This window comes from Thamnophis elegans, chromosome 1, assembly GCF_009769535.1.
Source record: "Thamnophis elegans isolate rThaEle1 chromosome 1, rThaEle1.pri, whole genome shotgun sequence".
Lineage (NCBI taxonomy): Eukaryota > Metazoa > Chordata > Lepidosauria > Squamata > Colubridae > Thamnophis > Thamnophis elegans.
In genome coordinates this window covers 2997183-3022114 of record NC_045541.1, presented here as the reverse complement: position 1 = coordinate 3022114, position 24932 = coordinate 2997183, and the positions used below count along the sequence as shown (strand labels likewise).

Sequence of the window (24932 nt, the reverse complement as noted above, 5' to 3'; positions counted from 1 at the left end):
CCTGGGGAAGCTCCGACATTAGATAATAGAAGCCTTTGTTCTCCTGGCCAAGGAGTGCGCTGGCAGGCAAGCGGACATCTTCGAAAAACAGCTCAGCCGTGTCCTAATTTTAAATAACAAAGTCACATATTTGCCAGTGTTCCTTAAACCATGTATCATAATGCTTTCTCTTTTAAAGAAGTGCTGTGGGCCCACAAATGCATTAAAATGGATGGAGGATACTATTTACCAAAGAGATTACTTTCCATAGCCGAATTGCAAGATCTAAGTAACATCTAACACTGAAAATCAATCTTGGTTCCACCTTGTACTTATTCTGTTGACTTGTGCTGAAGGGTGCAAAAAATCACAGCTAGGGCATAAAAGACGGGAGGCAATTATTTCTGCAGCTTTGCTTTATTTTCCCAGAAGCCTTTTTCCCTTTATTTTCCCTTGGCTTTTTCAGTGCACTTACTTTCCTCCCCTCCCCTCAGTGGTGGGTTTCAAAAATTGTTCGAACCTACTCTGTGGGTGCGGCCTCCTTTGTGGGAGTGGCTTGCCGCCCATGTGACCGGATATGAAGATGCCGACGACACTTGTCAGAACCACCTTAAATTACCTCGCACACAGCACTGGCATGCATAAGAATAGGATGTCAACTTGTTTTTTCAAAGGCATCTTTGGTTTGCGTTAAAACAACTTCAACGCACGCAATGTTCTGATTGCACCCCAAACGCAGTAGTCATCCTTACCTTCCACAGAGGCACTGAGTTTTATAAATAGGAGCATGATAGTGTAGAATAATCATATCCAAGGACCAGAGGTGGGTTTCAAAAATTTTTGGAACCTCTTCTGTAGGTGTGGCCTGCTTTCCGGATCCACTGGTGGAACCTCTTCTAACCGGTTCGGTAGATTTGACGAACCGGTTCTACTGAATAGGTGCGAACTGGTAGGAACCCACCTCTGCCTCCCCTCCCCTCTCCTCTCTCTTTCCTGTATTTGAATGCGGCAAAGCCATGAGTAGCCAAATCTTCCTGCCACTGGATCCAGCTGAGCAATCCTGTTGGATTCCATAGTTTATCAAGAGAAAGCTCACAGGCAGGCATTCAGTAGGTGAAAAACACTGTTATAGGAACTGTAAGATTAGGACACAGACTTCTGCAGCCATTTGCCAAATGTATCTAGCTTGCTATTTAATGCAATGATAACTGAAATGTATTTCCACTGAGTTTACTAACCATACTTATTAGAGCAATTTCAGTATCTGGGACTCACCTGGGCTTTAAGTCCTATTTTTTCAAGCTTACGTCCTTTAACAAAGCCTTCCATACCATTTTCTACTAGGAAAAGGCTAATTCCGTGAGCAGGGGAACGGGCTTCACGGTTCGTAACAGCCACAACAATAACCACATCACACATCCAACCATTTGTAATAAACACCTGCAACAAACCAGAGAAATATACTTGAATTGTTTTACATGGTATTGGACCTGGCTACCTGAGAGACCGCCTCCTGCCATTTACCTCCCAACAACCAATAAGATCACACAGGTTGGGCCTCCTCCGAGTGCCGTCGACCGGACAATGCCGGTTGGCGGCTCCCCGAGGGAGGGTCTTCTCTGTAGCTGCACCAGCCTTGTGGAACGAGCTACCTGCTGAAATCCGGACCCTCACCACTCTCCCGGCCTTCCGTAAAGCGACCAAGACCTGGCTGTTCCGGCAGGCCTGGGGCTGTTGATTATCCCAGCCCCATCTGATGAAATGTATGTTGTGTTGATTTTAATTCTGTAATTTTAAATGTTTTAAATGTTTTTATTGTTGTGAGCCGCCCAGAGTCCCTAGGGAGTGGGCGGCATACAAATACCATTAAAGTTTAAAGTTTATTGTAATTTGTTTTCTTGCCTATTAAGGACTTAGTCCCTTAGAGTCAGCCATTCCTTTTTAGTTCTTGGATTCATTTCTTATCTTGAGGTGAATTTTTCCAGTTTAAATAATTACCCTTTGAAGTCACAGAAAGTCAGAATCTAAAAGCGGAAACCAGAAGTGGGCACAAATGAGAACTAACAAGAGCTCATGTTTGAGCCTACACGGTGGTAATAAGAATGCAAAACAGGGACTTCTGGTTTGGCAGTCAGAGGGCTCCACGAATTTCTGCCAATTCCTCTCCAATCAGAGGCCCTAAGGGGCCAAAGTCAAACCAGAGGGGTGACGAAGAAAGGAGGGATTCCTTGTCGATCACTTGGAAGGTGCCTCCAGACCAATTTAGAAAAGAGATGGCCATTATGGCTGGAACGAAGCTGGGGCAACCGAAGAAGAAATGAGGTGAAGCAATGTGTAAACACAGGATTGAAACTGGGTGAGATGATTTTCAATTTCCTCATTAAGAGTCCGACTTTAATAAAAGAATTTTTAGAAGTCCCCAAAACGCAGAAAGCGGTGAATTATTACACAGAGATAAATTATAGACCCAAAAGAGATGAAATTTTAATGGAAGAATATGAAGTTTTAAAATTTAGAAAAACTTACCTGGAATTTATGGCATTGTGAAACGTGACTTTAATCTACTGGAAATATTGTCTTATTATTGAAAGAAATTGTATAAAGAAAAATGTTCCCCCTCCCCTCTAATTTTGACAATCAGCTGTTAGCTGCTTCTTGGTATTGAAAATTAGAGTTGGGATGCCATCTACTGGCCAAAGAAGATACTATATTATTATATGGCTGGAAAGGACCTTGAAAAAGAAAAAAGTCAGAACTGATTTAAAAAAAAGAAAGGAAAGTCGTAAGAAGAGATAAGAAGAGAAACAAAGTGAAAGGCAAACAACATTTGGAAGGCCAAATTTTTGTTTTTCCTATTCTATCTACTTTTTCCTTTTGGCAGCTTAGGAACAACTGGCGAGCCTTTTGAAATCTTTTAAAGTAATGTCGATTATAAACAATAGGAATTGCCTTTGAACACTTGAATCTGTGAATTAATGAGTCATGGGGAAATTTGGTGGACCATTCTGGATTACAAATACTGTTTGATAGAATACTTTACGAGGCAAAAGAAAAATTAAACAAGACTTACAAATTTGAATAAACCAGAGGGAGCAAAACAGCAGACTTTGAGGATTACAAACACTGTGGATTTTGAGGAACAGTTCAAGGACTGAGGAAATTCTTCTAACATTGACTTTCTGATGTTTTTGAATGTTTGGGACATTGGGACTTGGATGGATTACTGAATAACTTTTAGTCCACTAAAGTAAAACATTACAATAAGGAAGAACAAATATACCCCAAATGGAAATACTATTAATACTTCAAGATATCAAGGAAAATATAATAAGGAATCATAGGGAGATGATGGAACTGATGCACAATCAGAGACCAGGAAATCTTCCGCAAATGATAATGTCAGCTCCGGCCAGCTCAGAGGCCTGGAACTGCCATTCAGGGGAGAAGACAAGACTCGCCATTCCACCTACGCAAACTGAAGAACTTCATGCTAACAATCCATGATTAATTGCCGGGTGGTTTCGCTCTGGGTCACAAGATGATGGGTGTGCGCAGGCGCGGGGTGCGGCTCATCTTAATTACCAATGTAGCTATAAAAGGTGGTGGGAAGCACAGGGTGGCAGCTCTGACAATTTATTCATCGCCTTAGTGCTTTGTTGGTCAGTTCGTGCCGAAGGAAGAATACAAACGGCATTTCAAATGTGTTTGGCTGGTTTCATTTACCCTTCAGAACCTGACAGATAATGGAAAATGAACAACAAAAAATTCAGACAATAGAGGGGAATTCAGAAGGAGTAGAAGGGAGGAGAGAAATCAACAAAGGACATAAGTAGATAAAGATGTAGAAGAGATAGTAAAAATAGAGCAGATTATTTTTCAAGAGGTCAAAATGTAGAAGAGAGCAAAGAGAAAGATCCCTTAGCAGAGACGAAAGAGGTACTGAGAGAGCAGGCTGTTTAGAGAGGCAGATGTAGAGGCAGAGAAGATATTTAGATTAAACATGAGTGATGTAGAAGGATACAAGGTCCCAAGGGAGGTGCAAGGAAGATTGATCAAACAGTCAATAAGAGTTGAAATACTAACAAGGGCAAGAGATGATGGATCCAGAATAATTTGCTTTATTAAAGATTAGAAAATAGAGCTAGAAACTAAAAATTGGGGAAATGTTATTATGAATTTTGTTACATGATATAAGTTACTATAAGTATTTAAATGTTAGAAGTTAAGACTATTATTATATATTATTATGATATATCTATTATACCCAGTCTGAATCCTTCCTTTCCATCTTAAAAAAACCCATGACCTCTCTTCAAGTAATCAGTCCTACTCAAAAAACAATTAAACCAGGATTAACATCATCCAATCCTAATGAAGAATCTATTAAACATCATCTCAAATTGCAACGCATTATCTTAACCCTGATCAAATAAATGAGGGTCTTTCCTAAATTTTGGCTACTATGACAATTATGCACCTTGAACAGGAGGTCTAGAAATATCATCTCATGCCCCGATCATTATATATGTACACTACTTTGGGGATTACTTAGAACAGTGTTTCTCAACTGGCTGGGGAATTCTGGGAGTTGAAGTCCAGACATCTTCAAGTTGCCAAGGTTGAGAAACACTGACTTAGAAGCTACAACTAATTCAACATGTACTGGTAAAGTTCCTGACAAGACAATCTCATTACAGTAAAATCGCGTCCACCTTGGAATTACTATCCTGCTAATTAGTTTTTGAGTCCAGCTGACGTGCTGGTGACTACTTTGAATTAACGTCCCTAACAGCACTGGCACCAGATTATGTTATACAAACCATGCCAGAATAGAACCTGCCCAGACAGTTGGGGGTCAACCATATTCTGTGAGATCTGTGGTGAGTGGATCACACAATAGGCCTTCTCAGTGTTGGCCCCTACTCTTTGGAACACCCTACCCCAGAAAGAAGGATATCTCCTTCCCTTTTCGCATTTAGGAGGCAAATTATATCTCTGTTATCCCAGTGGGTATTTAGCCTTTAGTTCGTCCTGGTGCTTCTTGAATATTTAATTTTAATTTACTTGGACAATTGTATTATGTCTTAAACTGTATATACTATACAGTTGTGTGGTTCACTGCCCAGAATTGATTTGGGTAGAATATAAATACAGTAAATAAATAAATCATACAATATAGATGTCAAGCATTTTTCTCAAGGTATATAATACTAAGGTGGATTTATTTAGTAAAAAGGACATTCCCTTGGGATATTTATAGTGCCTTCTTTATCAATTCTATTCTTACTTTCCAGAGGACTACTTAGCTAAGAAGCACATAGAAATATGTGTTGAAATTTAATGTTTTAAATACTGAATCCATTAAAACTTTCTCTGCCCCTTCCTCCACCTACAATTCTGCATTATTAGCCCATAGTTTTACTTTGAATTGAGGAAAGAAATCATTATGAAAAATATGACTGAAACTATTACAGAATTTATTAAATTGTCAAATTGGATATGATAGGAAACTGAGACTGGAGATAAGACTTGTTTCACTATTTTATTACTTTAGGATTTGGTTATATCTTTGGAATATATCATGTGTTAAATCATTCATGAAAAGTTGGCCTGCTTTCATTCCTCTTTCTAGTCATTCTAAATCACATGTAGGTGAAAGGATGACATGAAATATGAATCAAATTAAATATTTTTATCCCATTTTGTGTGACTTGAATGGAAATTTGTAAACTTTTGCAAAAATCTTTATGTTGTAAAAATGTAAACATTTTACAAAAGGCAGAGACACCCATATACTACAAACTAGTACAAGTTATCATATATATGTGTGTGTGTGTGTGTGTGTGTGTATGTATGTATGCATGTATGCATGTATGTATGTATGTATGTATGTTGCATTTGTGCTGATAAATAAATAAAGGGAGACTAGTATAGCTTTATTTCAAGCTATTTAGCTCTCATCAGCTAGCCATACCCTTACTGGGAATCGAACCTGGGCTGTATTACATATCAGGCAGTTATATTAGCCAATAAGCCACAGGCTCTCTTCCTTTATCAGCTTTCTGTATGTATAGATAGATAGATAGATAGATAGATAGATAGATAGATAGATAGACAGACAGACAGATAGATGATTGATAGATAGATAGATAGATAGATAGATAGATAGATAGATAGATAGATAGATAGATAGTCCTATCAGCTTTCTGTCTGAATCTCAAATACATAACGCAGTGTATTTTATTTTCACAACATTTGTAAAATTGGTAATTTTATAACAACTATACTATCAATTGGTAGCAGCCATTTTTCTATCAATTGGTAGACAACCTTCTTGGTCTCCTGAACGATCTCATCAAAGAAAAATAAAAGCAAATTTAACAAAACTATCCAGCAATTGTAAACAACATCAATTGCATTTGGCAATATCCATTTTGACATTTTTTTTTCCTGAATCCTAAACAATACCCTCACCAGGAGGAGAAGACATTTTTTCCCCTTTTATATACGCTACTATAGTCAAGTTTTTATTTGCCTCTTTGGTCTCTCCGGGCAATTTCATACCAGGGAGGCCATTCTCTTTTAAGTTGTGAAATATCTGAGCATTGGTTACCCTCTGCAGACCAACCATGTTACAGCATTAAAAGGCCAAATTCCTCAGATGTTTCTATAGCGTTTCCCAACAAAAGAAGCACCTCTAAGTTGATTGAGTTTTCAAGTAGTCCGCTGTAGTCACCATGTTACTCTGGCAACAGGAGTCCTCATCCAAAATGGAAAGGGTGAGGACCTGGCGTTGCTTGATTGAAAAGTTGTAGAAGGCCAAACCCATAATTCTCAGCACTGATCTCAAATGGCTGCATAATACGTTTAGCAAACTGAAAAGAATGCCTCACATACCTTACTGCCATTTAGAATCCAATCACCGCCGTCCTTTTTTGCAAATGTTTTCACACCTTGCAAATCACTAAAAAGAAAACAGTTCTTACACTGATGCAACATAGCAAACGCACAATGTTTATAAAGTCTCCCAGCCGAAAGAGGAACAGCAAATGATCTCCCACAGTGATTCTAAATATCCTCTTTTTACACTGTTATTGAAAAATTCTGAAGACAGCCACAGAAGTCAGGGATTGATCACACGGTGCCTGCGAGCACCGTACGGGGCCTGCGAGTCTCCAAAATTAAACGAAAAGTATCCTATAGATTTGAGAAAATGTAATTTTGCCAGATCATCAAATGTTTAAAATGTTGGCATCCTTATTGAAATGCTGCAAGTGTTCGAGAACACCGACCCCCTGAGAAATTATGTTGGGGTAAATAATTGCGGATAGAATGCATACATTAAGAACACGTTTCACAACTTGCAAGAAAACTACCAAGCTTGGGGTTGAATTTAACACATAAAGATGTTCGTTTGATTCCATTTATCAGGAACAAATTTGGGTTCCATCCAATGTTTCTACTGTGAAAATAGGAAATACGAAAAATGTTGTCTTCCTGGTTCACAGTTCCACCCAAAACTTTGTACTGACCAAAATGCCCACCAACTTTGGACTCTATGTAGGAAAGGAAGGCAATATTTTCAGACCCTTGGCTTCTAGTCTCACTACAATACAGTAGGAAGTCTGCTGCTCACATCTCTAGAGACATCTCTTGTGACCTCAAGACTGGATTACTGCAACGCGCTCTACATGGGGCTGCCCTTGAAGAGTGTTCGAAGACTTCAGCTAGTCCAGAACGCAGCCGCGCGAGCGATTGTGGGTGCACCCAGGTACACCCACGTTACACCTATCCTCCGCGAGCTGCACTGGCTACCTATTAGTCTCCGGACTCGCTTCAAGGTGCTGGTCGTCACTTATAAAGCCCTACATGGCATCGGACCTGGGTACCTGAGAGACCGCTTCCTGCCAATTACCTCCCATAGACCAATCAGATCGCACAGACTAGGCCTCCTCCAGATCCCATCTGCCAGCCAATGTTGGCTGGCGACTTCCCGGGGGCGAGCCTTCTCTGTTGCAGCTCCAGCCCTCTGGAACGAGCTCCCCGTGGAGATCCGAACCCTTACTACTCTCCCGGCCTTCCGCAAAGCCACTAAGATTTGGCTGCTCCAGCAGGCCGGGGAGCTGTTGAAATAGCCAGCCCCACGGTAACTGTGAATGTTGTGTATTTAAAATTATTGTTTGTCTATTTGTCTATTTATCCCCTTCCCTTGTTTATTGGAAGCCGTCTGGAGTCCTTCGGGAGTGGGCGGCATACAAGACCAATAAAATATAAATAAATAATACAAACAGTGGAACTTAAGGAAGTTGGTCCAATTGTTTTACATTTTTGACTGTTCAGAGGGTTTTAGGGCTGGAAATGACATATATTGCATTGGTTTAACACACCCATCTCCAGCATAATTTTGCATTTTTGTGCCAGGTATTTTATCAGTTTTGTTGCAAAATTTGGGAGTCTATCCTTGGCTCATTCACAAGCTATGGGAGGTTTAAAGGAGATAAATGGAAGTATAGTTCCACATATTTTGGTTATTTTTGCATTTATAATCCATCACTTTATAATCTTGGGTTGGTTGCTCTGGGGATTGAAATGTGGTAGTGGGGAGAAGCACCAACAACCTATCACATGTGCCCTCTGCTAGGCAAATTTATTAGGAATCTTATTAATGCTCATAGGTCTAAAACAGTGTTTCTCAACCTTGGCAACTGGAAGATGTCCGGACTTCAACTCCCAGAATTCCCCAGCCAGCATTCGCTGGCTGGGGAATTCTGAGAGTTGAAGTCCAGACATCTTCCAGTTGCTAAGGTTGAGAAACACTGGTCTAAAATGTATGCAAAAGATTGCATTCTTAAAGAACATGCTTACCTCCCAGCTCCAGGTTCTGTCATAGCTATCGCACCAATACATCTGCCTGCTGCCATTTCTGGAATGAACCTTTCAATCTGCTCTTTTGAGCCATAGTTTGCTATATAAGGCATGACGATATCAGAATGAAGACTAAATCCTGGGCCTGTACAATTAGCATACATCCTGGAAAGAAAAGAATTTAAAAAAAAACACAAAGATTTGTGCCTGAATTTACTTCGACTACAAAGAAGAATATTATTATTGAACTAGCCCTACAATGTCATATTTTAGATCAGCTTTTTTTCCAACCTTTCACCCCGGAGGAACCCTTGAAATAAGGTTTAGATCTTAGGAAAACCTTTGCATGAAAATTGCAAAAAGTACAAAACGATACAATCACTTCTAATCTATACAATGAATATAGATAGCAGCAAACTGTCTGTCAGCCTTGTATATAGTTTATTATCATTCTCCTTTCTTTATGTAATTATCTCATCTCATTGCGCATGTGGAGGAAGGGAGTTTCCCGCCAAGGCCAACTGTCCAGCATTCCACCCTGATGATGCTTTTTGAAGTCATCTCCCACCTGACGGTTGGGTGAATTATGATTGGACTATGAAATGGGATGCCAAGGGGAGGGGATCGAATTACACATGATATCTATCGCTTTCGCGCCAATTTACTCAGACTCAGCTTTGCTTTGCTACTCATCGTTTGTAATTAGTAAAAGTACACTTAATTCTAAGCATGGAGTTGAGTGGTTTCTTTCCTGATTATTAAATGAAGGAGCACCTGACACCGTCAGGCCGGCATGGCAGCTGAATCATAGTGCACATAAATTCCTACCACTACAAGTCTAGCATTGCCTACAGTGCAAAGTTCAGAAACGGCATTTATTTATTTTCAATTGCAATATGTTGCCTCTCATAGAATCCTGAGAAAGGCTGGTTTTGCTAGTTACATTTTGGAGGGCTCCATAAAACAAGAGATTCATGTTGCTCATTCAAAAATATTCCTATTACGGAGTTTTAATTCAAAATAGATCTGCCCACTGGTTAATAAGCAAAATGTATTATTTTGCTCTTCTCAGCATATTGAAGGCAGAATATTCTGCTTCAGTTATTAAGGATCAGAAGCAGTCGTGACCCAACAAATGCGCGCATGACAAAAGCGCACCATAGAAACCACGGCGAGAAAACCGCAATGTCATAAACACGCCCACAACGTGCCGACAAAACCGCGCCCACAAAAGCGCGATTTAAGTTAAGGTAAGGGTTAGGTTCAGCAGAGGTCTGTGTAAAGTGGCAACAGTGACTATAGCTGAGAAGAACGTGGAGGAACGCTCTTAAAATAGTAATGAATTTATCACCATGAAAATTCCTATCCAACTTACTCAGTTTTGCCTAAATCCAAAATATGTCTTTGTTGTCAATGAATTATGTCACCACGAAGACCAAATTTTAAGATATAGCCGTCAGAGGAAATAAGGAGGGAAAAGCAGTACTGTATTTTTCGGAGTATAAGACGCAGCGGACTATAAGACGCACAAAGATTTTGAAGAGCCAAATTTTTTTTTTAAAGTTTTTGCACACTGCAGACCTCCCAAAAACGGCCCCGTTTTTTTGTCAAAAAAAGGGCATGCATAGCCTTTACGAGGCTTATAGAGGGCTCCTGGAAGCAGGACAAAATTGAGCAAAAAATTTGCCCCCTTTTTTTGCTCATTTCTGTTCTCCCCAGCCCCCGGGAGCACTCTGGAAGCCTCCTAAAGGCTATGCATGGCCATTTTGGTAAAGGGGGCTGGGTTTCGGGAGGCCAAAAATACTGTCTTCAGTGCATAAGACGCACCCAGATTGTCACCCTCTTTTTTTGCGTCTTATAGTCCAAAAAATACGCTAATTGCAGGAAAAAAAATTGTAAAGGAAAGAAAAGAAAAACTTACTGCTCTTCCCAAACGATTGCTGAAGAGAGAAGATCCCCTCCGATGCCTCCTTTTTCTTCTGATATATTGATACCAAGCAAACCCTGCTGTCCGGCTTTCTCCCAGAGCTCTCTGCTTACTTGACCAGCTTTTTCCCATCTACAAAAAGAAAAAGAAAAAAGAAAAAAAGTAAAATCACAGAAATATAAATGTACTTATTTATTTATTTGTCAACAAGTACAAGGAAACAAGTATGAAAACACATGGAAAAAAATGGCACAAATAAATGGATATAAATAAGCCAAACATAGCCATAAACGGTTCCACCCCACACCGCGGTAGACTAAAGTGCGCTCGACGAAAGCGCGTACGTGACGTCATCACAGCGCGATGAAAACAGCATGCTGTGAGAGGTAAAGTTAAAATTAACACGTAAATCTAACCCTAACCCCCCCAAACCTAACCCTAAACCTAACCCTAAACCTAACCCTTAACCTAACCCTAAACCTAACCCTAAACCTAACCCTTAACCTAACGCTAAACCTAACGCTAACCCTTAACCTAACCCTAACACTTAACGTAACCCTAAACCTAACCCTAACCCTTAACCTAACCCTAACCCTAAACCTAACCCTTACCTTTACGTGAATCAGCTTGCTTTAAAAGCGCTTTTTAAAGCGCCCTTTTTTCTCCACGGTCGTATTTGTCGCGCTGCTGATGACGTCACGTACGCGCTTTCGTCGGTCGCGCTTTAGTGGACCGCGGTTTTGTCGTGCCACGGCCATAAACACATAAAACGAGGACATATAAATGGGGACAGTAGGACAGGGATGATAGTCCTGCTGGTGCGCTTACGCACGCCCCCCCCCTCTACGGACCTCTTAAGAAATACGTAAGGTCCATGGTAGACAGTTTAAGGTAAAAGGTATGGGGGTTAAATTGGTGCATAATAATTTATTTAGTAAAAATGCAAGCTTGATTATTTGGGGGAAAAGATATTTAGAATGCAGCATACATAAAAAGACTACATACATTGGACAGGTTTACCCACTGAGTTAAATCAAGTTTATACCATTATTTGTTAAATTCACAATAATGTTCTTAAAGCAAAAAATTAAGCCAGAATAGGTAATTTCATTTTGTGTTTACCAAAACCAAATAACTTTAATCATTAAGTTTGACATTTTAAATCAGCTGAACAACTTCCGAAGACAAACTATACCATCAATTATATTAGGTTAATTGTACATACACATACATACATATACCCTATTTTTCGAAGTATAAGACGCACCTTTTTCCTCCAGAAAAGAGGGTGATAATCTGTGTTCATCTTATACACTGAATACAGCATTTTTGGCCAACCGAAACTCCGTCCACATTGCAAAAATGGACGTGCAGAGGATTTGGAAGGTTTGCAAAGTGCTCCTTGGGGGTGGGCAAAAACAAGCAAAAAATGGGCTGTTTTTGCTTGTTTTTGCCCCCCCCCCCAAGCCCGCAGGAGCACTCTACAAGCCTCCCAAAGCCTCTGCATACCTATTTTTTTTGCAAACAAATGGCCTGTTTTTGCAAAAAATGGCCCGTTTTTTTCTCATCCCCCCCCCCAGCCCTCAGGAGTACTCTACAAGACTCCCAAAGCTCTGCATGCCCTTTTTTTGCAAAAAATGGGCCATTTTTGCTCATTTTTGCCCCACCCACCAGGAGCACTCTACAAGCCTCCCAAAGACTCTGCATGCCCCCCCTTTTTTTTAAAAAAAAATGAGGCATGCAGAGGGTTTGGGAGGCCTGCAGAGTACAAAAACTTTTTTTAAAAAAATTACCTCTTCAAAGTCATGATGCGTCTTATACTCCGGCGCATCTTATAGTCCAAAAATACAGTAGTTTTTGCTTAACGACCACTCATTCAGACATCATTCAAACATATGACAGCATCTGAAGGTAGAAGCAATGGATGGAAATAATCAAGGAGAAAACGAAGCTACAGCATTCGCTGGCTGGGGAATTCTGGGAGTTGAAGTCCGGACATCTTCAAGTGGCCAAGGTTGAGAAACACTGCCTTAATTATTGCCAAACAAAGGCTACCTCTAATATAAAGAGGTGATGTAAAAGATAGTAGATTTTTAAATTTATCCACTACGATGAACTCTACGTTTGGCTTAGCAGAAACAGCAGTTTGGAGCTAAAGTACATCCCAGTGTCTTAAATCACTGGAATACACAAAAAAATCTTCCACAAATCAGGCCTCACCTCCAGCTGAGCGAGAAATCAATGAAAACAAGATGAGGAAAATCTGCTGGAATTATTTCAACTATTTTTTTTATCAGCATTGCCCACAGGAGCCATGATAGAAAAGGTTTCGAATTCCTGCTGAGCAATCACTGGAGAAGCAGAATGTGTTTTTGTGCACCGTTTATCTTTCAATCCATATTGAAAAACAGTTGGTAAGAAAGCACAATCTTGATCCAGTATATAAAGACATAAAAAGTAATAGGGAAGCAGATGCCTAATCAGTACTTTTGGACTTTTACCCAAAAGCATGAACACTGTGCAAACTGGACTCTATTCCCAGATAAGAATATTGCAAGGAGAAGAAAGAGGGTAGGAGTAGGGGAGAGGTAAGGGAAGGAAGAAGGGGATGGAGAGGAGGAAGGAAGGAAGTAGAGAAGGAAGGGAGAAAAGAAAAGAAAGAGAAAACAAGGTGGTGTCTTAGCAAGTGCGAAGGATGGTAAACAAAGCATTCCAAACAATACCTTATAACCTCTTAAATGGAATAATAATAATATAAGAATGGCAAAGAAAAAGAATAACTATGTATATGTATATCTATAACTGTAAGAGAATGAATGACAGTAAAAATATAAAGCATAATATAGGTAAATAATATTTGGTCATAAGAAGCTAAGTTTAAATAAATTAAGAAATGTACATAAAAATGGATAACGAATAAGGAAGATTATGAATGAAAGATAGAAATGTATAGGAGGGAAAACACTAACTGCAAAGAAACCGATTCGGAACTGCGGTATGATATACGATGGAACTTATTGTTCCTATGTTGTTTTTAAGTCATGTGTTTGTTTCTGTTGATGTGCTTATGTGTTTAAAATAAAAATTTATAATAAAAAAAAAGAATATTGCAATTTTTAAGGTCACCTTTGTTAGTAAATAAGATAAGGTGTCATTTCTTAAAGCCAACAATAGTGCAAACTATTTTTTTATTTAAAAAAAACAATGCAGCAATAGTTTAGATGTCTGCTGAGATACATAAATAGTTAATTCAGTGAGGCTCATGTAGTTGAGAAGATTAGTTAATTTCCCTTATATCATCGAATTAAATCTGATGCAGCCTTAAATGGGAGTGTATTTTCCATTCCATCCCCCATTTTCAAGACAGCAGACATAATGCGATGTAATTGGGTCGACAGCATCTGGATGTATGCATGGAGGAAAAATCTTTTCTTTCAGAGAAAACCACTAGTAGCTCTAAAGGGTTCCACCACAAATCCGCGAAGCCCTTATCCGCGGAGACATAAGCGCAAAGACTAATTCGCGCCGTTCGAAACGCTAAGGAAAAACGCGACCCTACCGCAATGACATAATCACGGAGGGCAAATCCGCGCATTCCCAAGCACTCAGCATCCTAAACCTAACCCTAACCCTAAACCTAACCCTAAACCTAACTTTAAAACAAACCCCTAAACCTAATCCTAACCCTTATCTTAATTTAAATCCGCTTTCTGCCGCCGCGCTGTTTTAAAGCGCCCTTCTGTTGCGGCGGTGATGACGCGCGGTGATGACGTTGCGGTTTTAGCGACGCAATTTTATCACCGCTATTTTGACGAGCGTGGTTTTGTCGTGCCACGGCTCTAAAGCTGTTATTAACCCTAAAGAAGTGCTTACCTTAGTTAGTGTTAGTTATAGTTCTCCACCAGGGCAAGCAGCATAAAATCATTTCAAACATGAGAGAGAGAAAATGAGAAACTGGATTTTGTGCATTTCACTTACTCTCCATGATACGGTACCACAGCTTCCTGGAAGAATTTTCTTACACTTTGCCGTAAGATATCATGGTCCGAAGTAAATATCTTTCGAATTCCTATGTCCATTAATGTTTTGGCTGAGGAGGGTTCCCGGCGCGTTGAATCATTATTTTCGCTCTGAAGGTTTCTTTAAAAAATAAAATTAAACATACCACTTAAAAAGTCACAGTTTTGTTTAAATTCTGTCTATTAATTTTATATGTACTTTCAAACGATAAACATTTTGAACTGTACTTTTGTGGGTTTTTTTTTTTATATGTTTCGAGGTTTTTAATCTTTCAGTTGTTTTTATCTTTTATGTTTTTGGTACTACCAAAAAAATGTTCCAAGCTATGATTGACAAACCTGTTCCTTTCCAACTTTCCTCCACCACCTACCACAGGACAAAAGTAGAACCTTGCATAACAATTTTTTTTTAAAAAGGACTGACAAAGTTTTAAGATAGGAGCTGAACATAAATAGATATAAGCCATATTTTATCATCATATTACTACACTATTTAGGGCAGTGGTAGTCAACCTTTTTTACTTACCGCCAGGGGTGGGTTTCTCGCCCCGTTCCAACCGGTTCGGTTGGAACGGGGCCGGCGGCGTCCTCGTGCACGCGCGCGGTGCACACATGCGTACTAGCGTCTGCGCGATGCTCCAGCTGCTTCTGGACTATCGCGCAGGCGCTGTATGCGTCCTGCGCATGCGTGGAAGCGCAGAACTCGTCAAAACCGGGTAAGGACTGCGGGCGGGCGGGCGCGCCCTTCGCCGTTCCCGGAAGTTACTTACAACCAGTTCACAGGGACTGCCGCGAACCGGTTGAAACCCACCCCTGCTTACTGCCCACTAATGGATCTTTCTTGATGGAAAAATTTCCTTACCGCCCACCAGTTTTTGCGCAAGTGCGGAACATGAGCACATTTCTTTTTTTCAGACATGGGTTCTGAATTTGTTTCACAATTTAACAACTACTTTTACTCTTACGTTTTGATCTGCACTCCACACAGTGCTTTTTCCCCTCCTCTTTTCCCTTTTATTACAAACAGCAAAAACAATGCTGTATTAGGTGCCAATTTTTATTAAGTGTCACCATCAAAACAAAATTCCTTTTCCTGCCTTCTTCTTCTTTACCTTTCTTATAGTATTTCAATATATCAAGGATCTCTTTTTCCCTTTTTTTATTTTCTCCTTCTTCTTCCTTTACTTATTTCTTTCTTTTATTTTATAAGATAACAAAACTTAATTTATGAGCCAGACTAAACACTGCTTACTCTCCTCCTTTATTTTATCCCCTTTTCTCTATTTTTCTTCCCTTTTTTTCTTAATTTTTTTATCTTTTCCTTTTTATCTCCTTTTTTTTAACCTTCCTTAGGGCAACGTACAAAAGTAAGGCTGAGCTAGTTAGCCCACTTATTATTATTAGCCAACAACAATTCTCTCCTGCCTATAACTTTTCTTTCTCCTATTTTGCAACTTGCTCAGCTTCTCCCTGTTCCTGCTGTCAGTTTCCACTTCTCCTCTTCCTCTTTCCACGTGTTTGCTTGTTTGCGTGCACGCGCACTTTGGTTTATTGAGGTGTGCGCTCGCGCCTGCCCACTCGCTCAAAAGGAGGTTTTAACCTCCGATGTCCCTACCGCCCACCTGGAATCCCGAAACGCCCACTAGTGGGCGGCAGAGACCAGGTTGACAACCCATGATTTAGGGTGTTTGAACAGGAGAACCCAAATTAACTTAAACTGAAGACTTTGCTACTTTTCATTTTTTTTAAAAAACAAACAAACATTTGAGTTATTCACATATGCAGCGACATGGAGTGGTCTGTACAGAAGATTATATCCTAATAAAAGTTGTAGTTAGACCTCAGTAACAACAGTTATTTAGCTACAGACATTCAGCAAAAAAGTAACAGTCGCACGACCAGTCTTTAAATTCTAGCACCCCCACAGTCACACAATCACAATCTGGGCACTTGGCAACCAGCCCACACTTATGGTTACAGTGCTCTGAAGTCGTATGATTGCCGTTTGTGTCCTTCCCTGCCAGCTTCCTACAAGCAAACTCGACACGGAAAAGAACAAGGAAACTTGCATATGACGTCATGATATACAACTGCAAAAATTCAGGTCCCAAGATTCATTAACCAAGGACTATCTGTATGTATAAATTACCAGAAGATTCTTCATTGTTTTTCCTTAACAATTTTACCTCTCATAAATCAACACAGCTTGCCCTCTACACCAGAAGGCAATGATGAAAATTCTAGCAAAACGTATAATCTATCTGTCAGGCCTGCAATTATATTCCTTTTAGAATTTTGGCCTGCCACACTTTCTCTTATTTCATTATGCTGTTTCATTATATAGTTGATGGGAGGGGGGAATAGAAGGAGTAGGATTGTGGAATGTATTGTTTTTCATTCTTTACTAGAAGCCAAGGTCATCCTTTGTCTCCGCACCAGTACACCTGACTGGAAGAAGCTGGGTGTGGATGCCAGGGTGGAAGAAGAAGATTGGACCATGTGATGGATTATGGGTGTGGGGACAAGATCATGAACTTTTAACTGGGTGGGATTCTGATGTCATTTCCAGTATTGGGATTAACACAGATGTGCTAAGATGTCTGCTTTATTAAATTGGAACTTTAAGGATCATTTTGCCTTGGACTCTGATTTAATTCTACATGATACTTGGAACGCTGACACTATCATCATAGCAATAGCAGTTAGACTTATATACCGCTTCCTAGGGCTTTCAGCCCTCTCTAAGCGGTTTACAGAGTCAGCATATCGCCCCCACAGTCCGGGTCCTCATTTCACCGACCTCGGAAGGATGGAAGGCTGAGTCAACCTTGAGCCGGTGAGATTTGAACCACTGAACTGCAGATAACAGTCAGCTGAAGTGGCCTGCAGTACTGCACCCTAACCACTGCGCCACCTCAGCTCTCATCATAAATGAGCCCTGATATGGAATAAACCTAATGCAATTTTGATATCTACACTTCTGTTAGAGCTTCTCCAAAACAATTAATGTTCATCTTGAGCTCAAATTAATGTTTTTAATATGAAAGTTAATAGAAATGGGAGGAAAAAAATCAGATAGCTTTCAATAGTAGATCAAACACAGGGTCATGATCACTCTCTTAAAAGACATAATCATCCTGAACTGCAGGGATTCCTTTGGTAGCACTGAGAAAACTTGAACAAGCAAAGATTATTTGACATACTGTATTTGGGTGGAGTATGCAACTGTACCTTAATCTTTCTTTTTCATTAACTCATATATCACCATAAGCATCAGTGAATCAACACAACACACCAAATAAATTAAAATTACACAAGCTACGTTTGCGCAACACAGGCTAAACTGTAGTGGCTGCTTTGCAATTTGGTGTGTCATAACAAACTTTTAATTTCAATTTATTTGGTGTGTTATTGTTGATTTCATTTATTCATTATTGATTTTATTTATTGATTGATAAATTTCTATGTCACTTATCTTGCTGAGGTGAGTCTGGACAGCTTAGAGTTATATAATTAAAATATGATATTAAGCCTTAAAGTAATAAATAAAACCCATATATTTAAAATTCAGTGTAAACTCAATTAACCAAGATGGAAGGAAGAGAGTAAAGTGTGCATGAGGAGGAGGAGGTGGCATCTGACTAATCCTTTAACCACCTCCAAGACGCCATTCCCCCCCAACGGAGCTGCAGACCAACTGGCTGAGCCAGGTCTTCAAGCCTTTCAGAAGATAGAGCCGAGGTGGCACAGTGGTTAAATGCAGCACTGCAGGCTACTTCAGCTGACTGCTATCTGCAGTTCAGCGGTTCAAATCTCACCGGCTCAGGGTTGACTCAGCCTTCCATCCTTCCGAGGTGGGTAAAATGAGGACCCAGATTGTTGTTGGGGGCGATATGCTGACTCTGTAAACCGCTTAGAGAGGGCTGAAAGCCCTATGAAGCGGTATATAAGCCTAACTGCTATTGCTATTGCTATAGAAGGCCAGAAGAGTGGGGGCAGATTGCATCTGGAGGGACAGCATGTTCCAGAGGGCAGATGCCACAGCAAAAGAATCTCTTCTTCTGGAACCCTCTGCCTGAATTTCCTTGACTGACAGGGTTCACAGCATGCCTGTTGTTGCTGGCACAGGTAGGGTGGGCTAATCCCATTGGAATAAACTGGTTCCTCAGACACACACACACACACACACACACACAACAAGTATCTTCATCTACCTTCAATGTTGTATTGTAGCATGCTGTCTATATTGCTAAAAAAGTTCACTTTTGATAGCAATAGCAATAGCAATAGCAGTTAGACATATACCGCTTCCTAGGGCTTTCAGCCCTCTCTAAGCAGTTTACAGAGTCAGCATATCGCCCCCAACCACAATCCGGGTCCTCATTTTACCCACCTCGGAAGGATGGAAGGCTGAGTCAACCTTGAGCCGGTGAGATTTGAACCGCCGAACTGCAGAACTGCAGTCAGCTGAAGTAGCCTGCAGTGCTGCATTTAACCACTGCGCCACCTCGGCTCTGATCATCATTTTTTTTCTAAAAAGGCTATTTTTCTAGACAGAAAAGGCAATGCCCTTTCTAGACATTCTAATAATCAGGAAGCCTCTAACTTTTCAGGATAATGATACCTAAAATGATAAACAAAATTGTACGATAGCTCCCCAGACTTTAAATATTATACTTATTTTAATGATTCAAATTTGATCCATGTATCATGCAGATCCTCAGATTTTTGTGGTCCTCCCACTGAGGCTTGCACAAGCAAACACGCTTCAAACAAGTTTTAAAAGCACACCTGTTTTGCAAATTGGGAGTGCTGACAAAACTCACACCTGCTTTTCCTGGATGAGCACACCGTTGACTTTGCGCAAGCAAAACTCAAAGCAGGCACTCCCATATAGCATGCAGTCTGGCAAATATAAACACTTACTGTTTGCCTTTTATGATTATAACTATCTAGAATTTATTAGAGTAGTTATAACTATAAACTATGTAATGTTTAAAACTATTGTAAATTAGCAGAAGGCCCAAAGGGGGGGGAAGGAAGGAAGGAAGGAAGGAAGGAAGGAAGGAAGGAAGGAAGGAAGGAAGGAAGAGATGCTTGTACAAGCTTGATTTTTGAAAACAATGACTGCCAGTTGCTTGTGGATCCACAGAAGGATCTGATCCACAGTGGGTACTCCATAGCCAGAGATGGTATTCAGCAGGTTCTGGCCAGTTTTGGAGAACTGGTAGCGGAAACTTTGAGTAGTTCGGAGAACCGGTAAATACCACCTCTGACTGGCCGTGCCCCCATCTATTCTCTGCCTCCCGAGTCAAGCTGATGAGGAGGGAGGGGATTTTGCAGTATCCTTCCCCTGGAGTGGGGTGGGAATGGAGATTTTACAGTATTCTTTCTCTGCCATTCCCACCAAGCCACTCCCACCAAGCCATGCCACTCCCACCAAGCCATGCCACTCCCACCAAGCCACTCCCACCAAGCCATGCCACTCCCACCAAGCCACACCCACAGAACCAGTAATTTTTTAAAAAAATGAATTATCCCTACCTAACCTTTTGTTTTTGTTTTTTTCATTTTTGGATGCAATTTTTCCTCCCCAACTTTTCTCAGTTCTTTTCTATTCAATTCCTCTTCTGCTACTACTTCCCCGATCTTGCATTAAAGGACTTCTGGGCCTTCACTAGTTTGCTTGAGTTTTCTATTATTAAAATGATCGTTGGCTTCAAAGCAATAGGTTCATTCACTAGGTTGCAAAAAACAACGGAAAGCCCTCTCCGAGACATGCCATCTACAGAGAACACTGCATTTCACAGTATTTATTATTATCTTAATATGATCATTAATTAGTATTGCTCACAAAGTGTGGATCAAAATAGGACTGTATATCCCAGTGGTTCCCAAACTTGGCAACTTTAAGACTTGTGGACTTCAACTCCCAGAATTCTCCAGCCAGCTCTGCAGAGCTGGCTGGAGAATTCTGGGAGTTGAAGTCCACAAGTCTTAAAGTTGCCAAGTTTGGGAACCACTGGTATACCCTCTTCATGAACGTGCATTTTTGCAGCACATTGCATGCCAAGAGTGGCTTCTCCAAACTTTCCAAAGCCTTCTTTCTCCTGTGCCAAGTTCGAATCCTGGCTGCGGGCTTGTCTTGACTGGGAACCCATTCGGAGCAACAACACAAAATTGCTCCAAAATTGTCACTGGATCATAAAGAGGCCAATTCCAATGGGCCAGCCCTATTCACACACTCCAATTACTACCTAAAAAATTATTATACGGCGCTCACAGCCGGCGACTTTCCCCACTTTTACATAGTGTTTCTTTATGAATATGAAAGAAGAGAAGACTTCATATTGCCACAGTGACCACCAGCTGCATAATAAAAAAATCGGTAGGGATAAAAACAAGCCTTAACCTTAACCACACCCAAATTTTTTTTTTAATTTTTATATTTCCATTCCATTCTATACAATCACATGTTTACTGTGCATAACCGGGGCATATAACATTGAGTAATAAACACAGCCCTCACTTATATAGAAAGTGCCCTCTACAATACAAACCCAATATACCACCTTGGCCCACCATACACCCTCTTTCAACCCCCCCCCCCAACTTTCATTCTTCCTTCTTACATACCACACCCAAATCTTAAGATCCCTAACAAAATCTGTGCCTGTCAAATGATGAGAACCTCCTGCCAGGTGAATTCCTTTTGGGGCAAATGCTCAGGTTACCTGCCCCCCCCCCCTGCAAGAATACTGCCTACTATTAATTGACAAGAGGAAGCAAACTTTGGGGTGTCTCTTTGCTGAACTCCAATATAATCTCGCATTCCTCTCTTGCATTTGGTGCATTTGGAGATTGCAATAAACCCCCTCTCTTCTGACTGACTCTTGTTTGCCATTATATATATTTTAGGAAGGAAGGGGGGCAGAGTCAGGCTTGTCCCTATAATCGGGGAATTCCTTTTTGGGGCAAATGCTCAGGTTACCTGCCCCCCCCCCCTGCAAGAATACTGCCTACTATTAATTGACAAGAGGAAGTAAACTTTGGGGTGTCTCTTTGCTGAACTCCAATATAATCTAGCATTCCTCTCTTGCATTTGGTGCATTTGGAGATTGCAATAAACCCCCTCTCTTCTGACTGACTCTTGTTTGCCATTATATATATTTTAGGAAGGAAGGGGGACAGAGTCAGGCTTGTCCCTATAATCAGGGAATTCCTTTTTGGGGCAAAGGCTCAGGTTACCTGCCCCCCCCCTGCAAGAATACTATTAATTGACAAGGGGAAGTAAACTTTGGGGTGTCTCTTTGCTGAACCCCAATATAGTCTGCGGAATCTCGCATTCCTCTCTTGCATTTGGTGCATTTGGAGATTGCAATAAACCCTCTCTTCTGACTGACTCTTGTTTGCCATTATATATTTTAGGAAGGAAGGGGGGGACAGAGTCAGGCTTGTCCCTATAATCGGGGAATTCCTTTTTGGGGCAAAGGCTCAGGTTACCTGCCCCCCTCCCTGCAAGAATACTATTAATTGACAAGAGGAAGCAAACTTTGGGGTGTCTCTTTGCTGAACCCCAATATAGTCTGCGGAATCTTGCATTCCTCTCTTGCATTTGGTGCATTTGGAGATTGCAATAAACCCCCTCTCTTCTGACTGACTCTTGTTTGCCATTATATATATTTTAGGAAGGAAGGGGGGCAGAGTCAGGCTTGTCCCTATAAATCGGGGCGGTCTTAAACGTTGGAAAACGCTACTAAAATGTCCTGGGAGGTTAGGCGGCTCTTTGGCTTCGCAGGAACTTTCCAGCCCCCCTCCAGCTTTACGCTGCGCTTTGGGAAGCTTCTCCCAGGCGACGCGCGAGTCCTTACCGCGCCAGGATCCTCCTCCCTCCGGGAGAGCCAAGGGATCTCCACGCCTGGCTGACCAGCACCTTGCAAAGGGACGCGGCCATGTTGCTTCGGGTTGCTTCCTTGAAGCAATGACGGTCGTTTGGCTCCAAGTCCCGAGCCTGGGAAAGCAGCCCCGGAGAGCCCCCAAACGGGCGAGCGCCTCTCTGCAGCTCGAGTTGACCAAAAGGGGGACCGTTTCTCGGAAAGCAACGCGCGCCGCGCAGCGCCAAGCCTTCCCTTCTGCAGCAGCTCCGGGAGTTGCTCTCGGGGAGGGGAATCCGCCCAGCGTAAATAAGGGACGAGTAGTAATACTGCTACGGGGAGTAAAGCGCCTTGGCCCACGCTAAGACCGAGTTAAAGTGCAGCATTGCAAGCGGAGTGTGGGAAGGAAATACTCAGCCACCCAGCGCCAGTTGTTTTCGTAGAGAATCGGAAAGCAGAAATAATTGAATTGGCCCTGGATCTCTTTAAGCAACTTCTAACTGTCCCTGTTATTCTATGTCTTCATTCTTATATTTTTAATCCACATTTTATTCTGCTTTAATTGTATTGGCGCTGGATCTCATGGAGTTGCAGAAAATGACAGGCTTTAGACTTCTTAGGAGACAGGAAAAGTTTCTTTGGCAGCCAGGTTCAGAAAGTGAGCCCATGGCTTAGCATTGCAAGTTCTGAACAACCTTCATTATGGAAGCACGCGTTCTTATACATTCAATCCGGGTCCTCATTTTACCCACCTCGGAGGGATGGAAGGCTGAGTCAACCTTGAGCCGGTGAGATTTGAACAGCCGAACTGCTGAACTGCAGTCAGCTGAAGTAGCCTCCAGTGCTGCGTTTAACCACTGCGCCACCTCGGCTGAAGCATGCAACATCATTTTGATACTATTTTGGCAACCATATTTTAGTTTGGTATATTGTCTACACCAGAATTCCCCATCGTTTCTGGCCTTGCGGACCGGCGGGGAGGGGAGGGCATGCACAGCTCCATTTGCACGAGCACCATCCACACACACCTGCCGCTCACACAAATGAAACATGCATTCACACACGCACACTATTCGTGCACGTGGGAATGCGCTCACACGCTGTTTTCTCAGCCCAGTTGCAAACACCTCATGGCCCACTAGTCAGCCACAGGTTGGGGACCTGTTCAATCAACTTGTATGGCTGTATGACTCTTGTGTATTTTAATTATGTGTATTGTGTTTGTATCCCCTTTTCCCCTTTTGAGTTGTTCGCCGCCGTGAGTCCCTCCCGGAGAAGGGCGGCATACAAATAAACTAAATCTAAATCTAAATTTGTCCAATAAAGAATTCTGTTTTATTCTATTCTATTTTATTCTCTTCTACATTTGTAGCTCTGGGTTGAAATGAGGGTCCCTCCAGGTTGACGACACTGTTTGAGAAGCTGTTTGATCTAATGGATAAGACACCAGGCTTGAATCCAGGAAAAAGTGAGCTGTAATTCCACTTTAGGAATGGAAATTGACTGGGTGACTTTGGGCCAGTCACTCAGCCCATGACGTCAGGCTCAGCTGGTGAATTTCTGTCACAACCAATAGATCAACCAAAAACACCTCCTACACAAAACGGACCCTGCACTTGTGGCAACACACTAGGAAAAGAAAAAAGTCCAGGTTTTTTGGTTAAACATCCAGTGGCTTGCTCAACAGAGGATTAAAACAAATTATGGCTTGGAACTTTTTCCTCAAAATGCTCAGGATTTTAGTTTGTTGTACCAGCCTAGTCAGGGTGGTTAGTTTACTAGTAGTTACTAATTCTAATTAGCTCAATAAACCTGGGATCACGTAGACATAGCAAGCATGTTGTATACATACACGCAGCCTCTGATTTTTTTTAGTGTAGACAAGTGGACCACCAGATGGCAGTGAAGGAATACATATCTCTCTATAAATTATTGAAGATTGAAGCCTAAGACACACATTCCCTCCAAAGACAAAGATGTTAGAAAGAACACATACACACAAACACACACACACACACACACACACACACAGCGCACTTTAGAACAAAAAAAAAAAGTTTTAGTTTAGGCCTAAAATTTTGTACATTATGTTTGACCTAAAATGAGATGACACATTGAACCACAAACTGACCGAATGTACTTTAACCAAGCATGTTATAGGAACAGAAGTGGCATTCTACCTGTTTGGACCAGTTCACCCGAACCGGTAGCAGAAATCACGGATGGGCCTGGGTGGGCGAGTCAGCCTGTCCACAACCTGGCTCTATT

The 24932-nt window shown here is 41.2% G+C and overlaps 1 protein-coding gene across 1 annotated transcript in view; it reads right to left on the bottom strand.

Annotated features, from left to right (window-relative positions):
• Positions 1-22744, bottom strand: part of ACADL (acyl-CoA dehydrogenase long chain) — a 32360-nt gene extending 9616 nt beyond the window's left edge. The window contains exons 1-7 of the mRNA XM_032225997.1: positions 22662-22744; positions 14750-14911; positions 10766-10903; positions 8845-9009; positions 6877-6943; positions 1255-1419; positions 2-103 (exon numbers count right to left, since the gene is read on the bottom strand). Of these exons, the coding sequence (XP_032081888.1) occupies positions 2-103; positions 1255-1419; positions 6877-6943; positions 8845-9009; positions 10766-10903; positions 14750-14911; positions 22662-22744 (882 nt within the window). The remainder of the gene's footprint in view (position 1; positions 104-1254; positions 1420-6876; positions 6944-8844; positions 9010-10765; positions 10904-14749; positions 14912-22661) is intronic.
• Positions 22745-24932: the final 2188 nt, after the last annotated feature.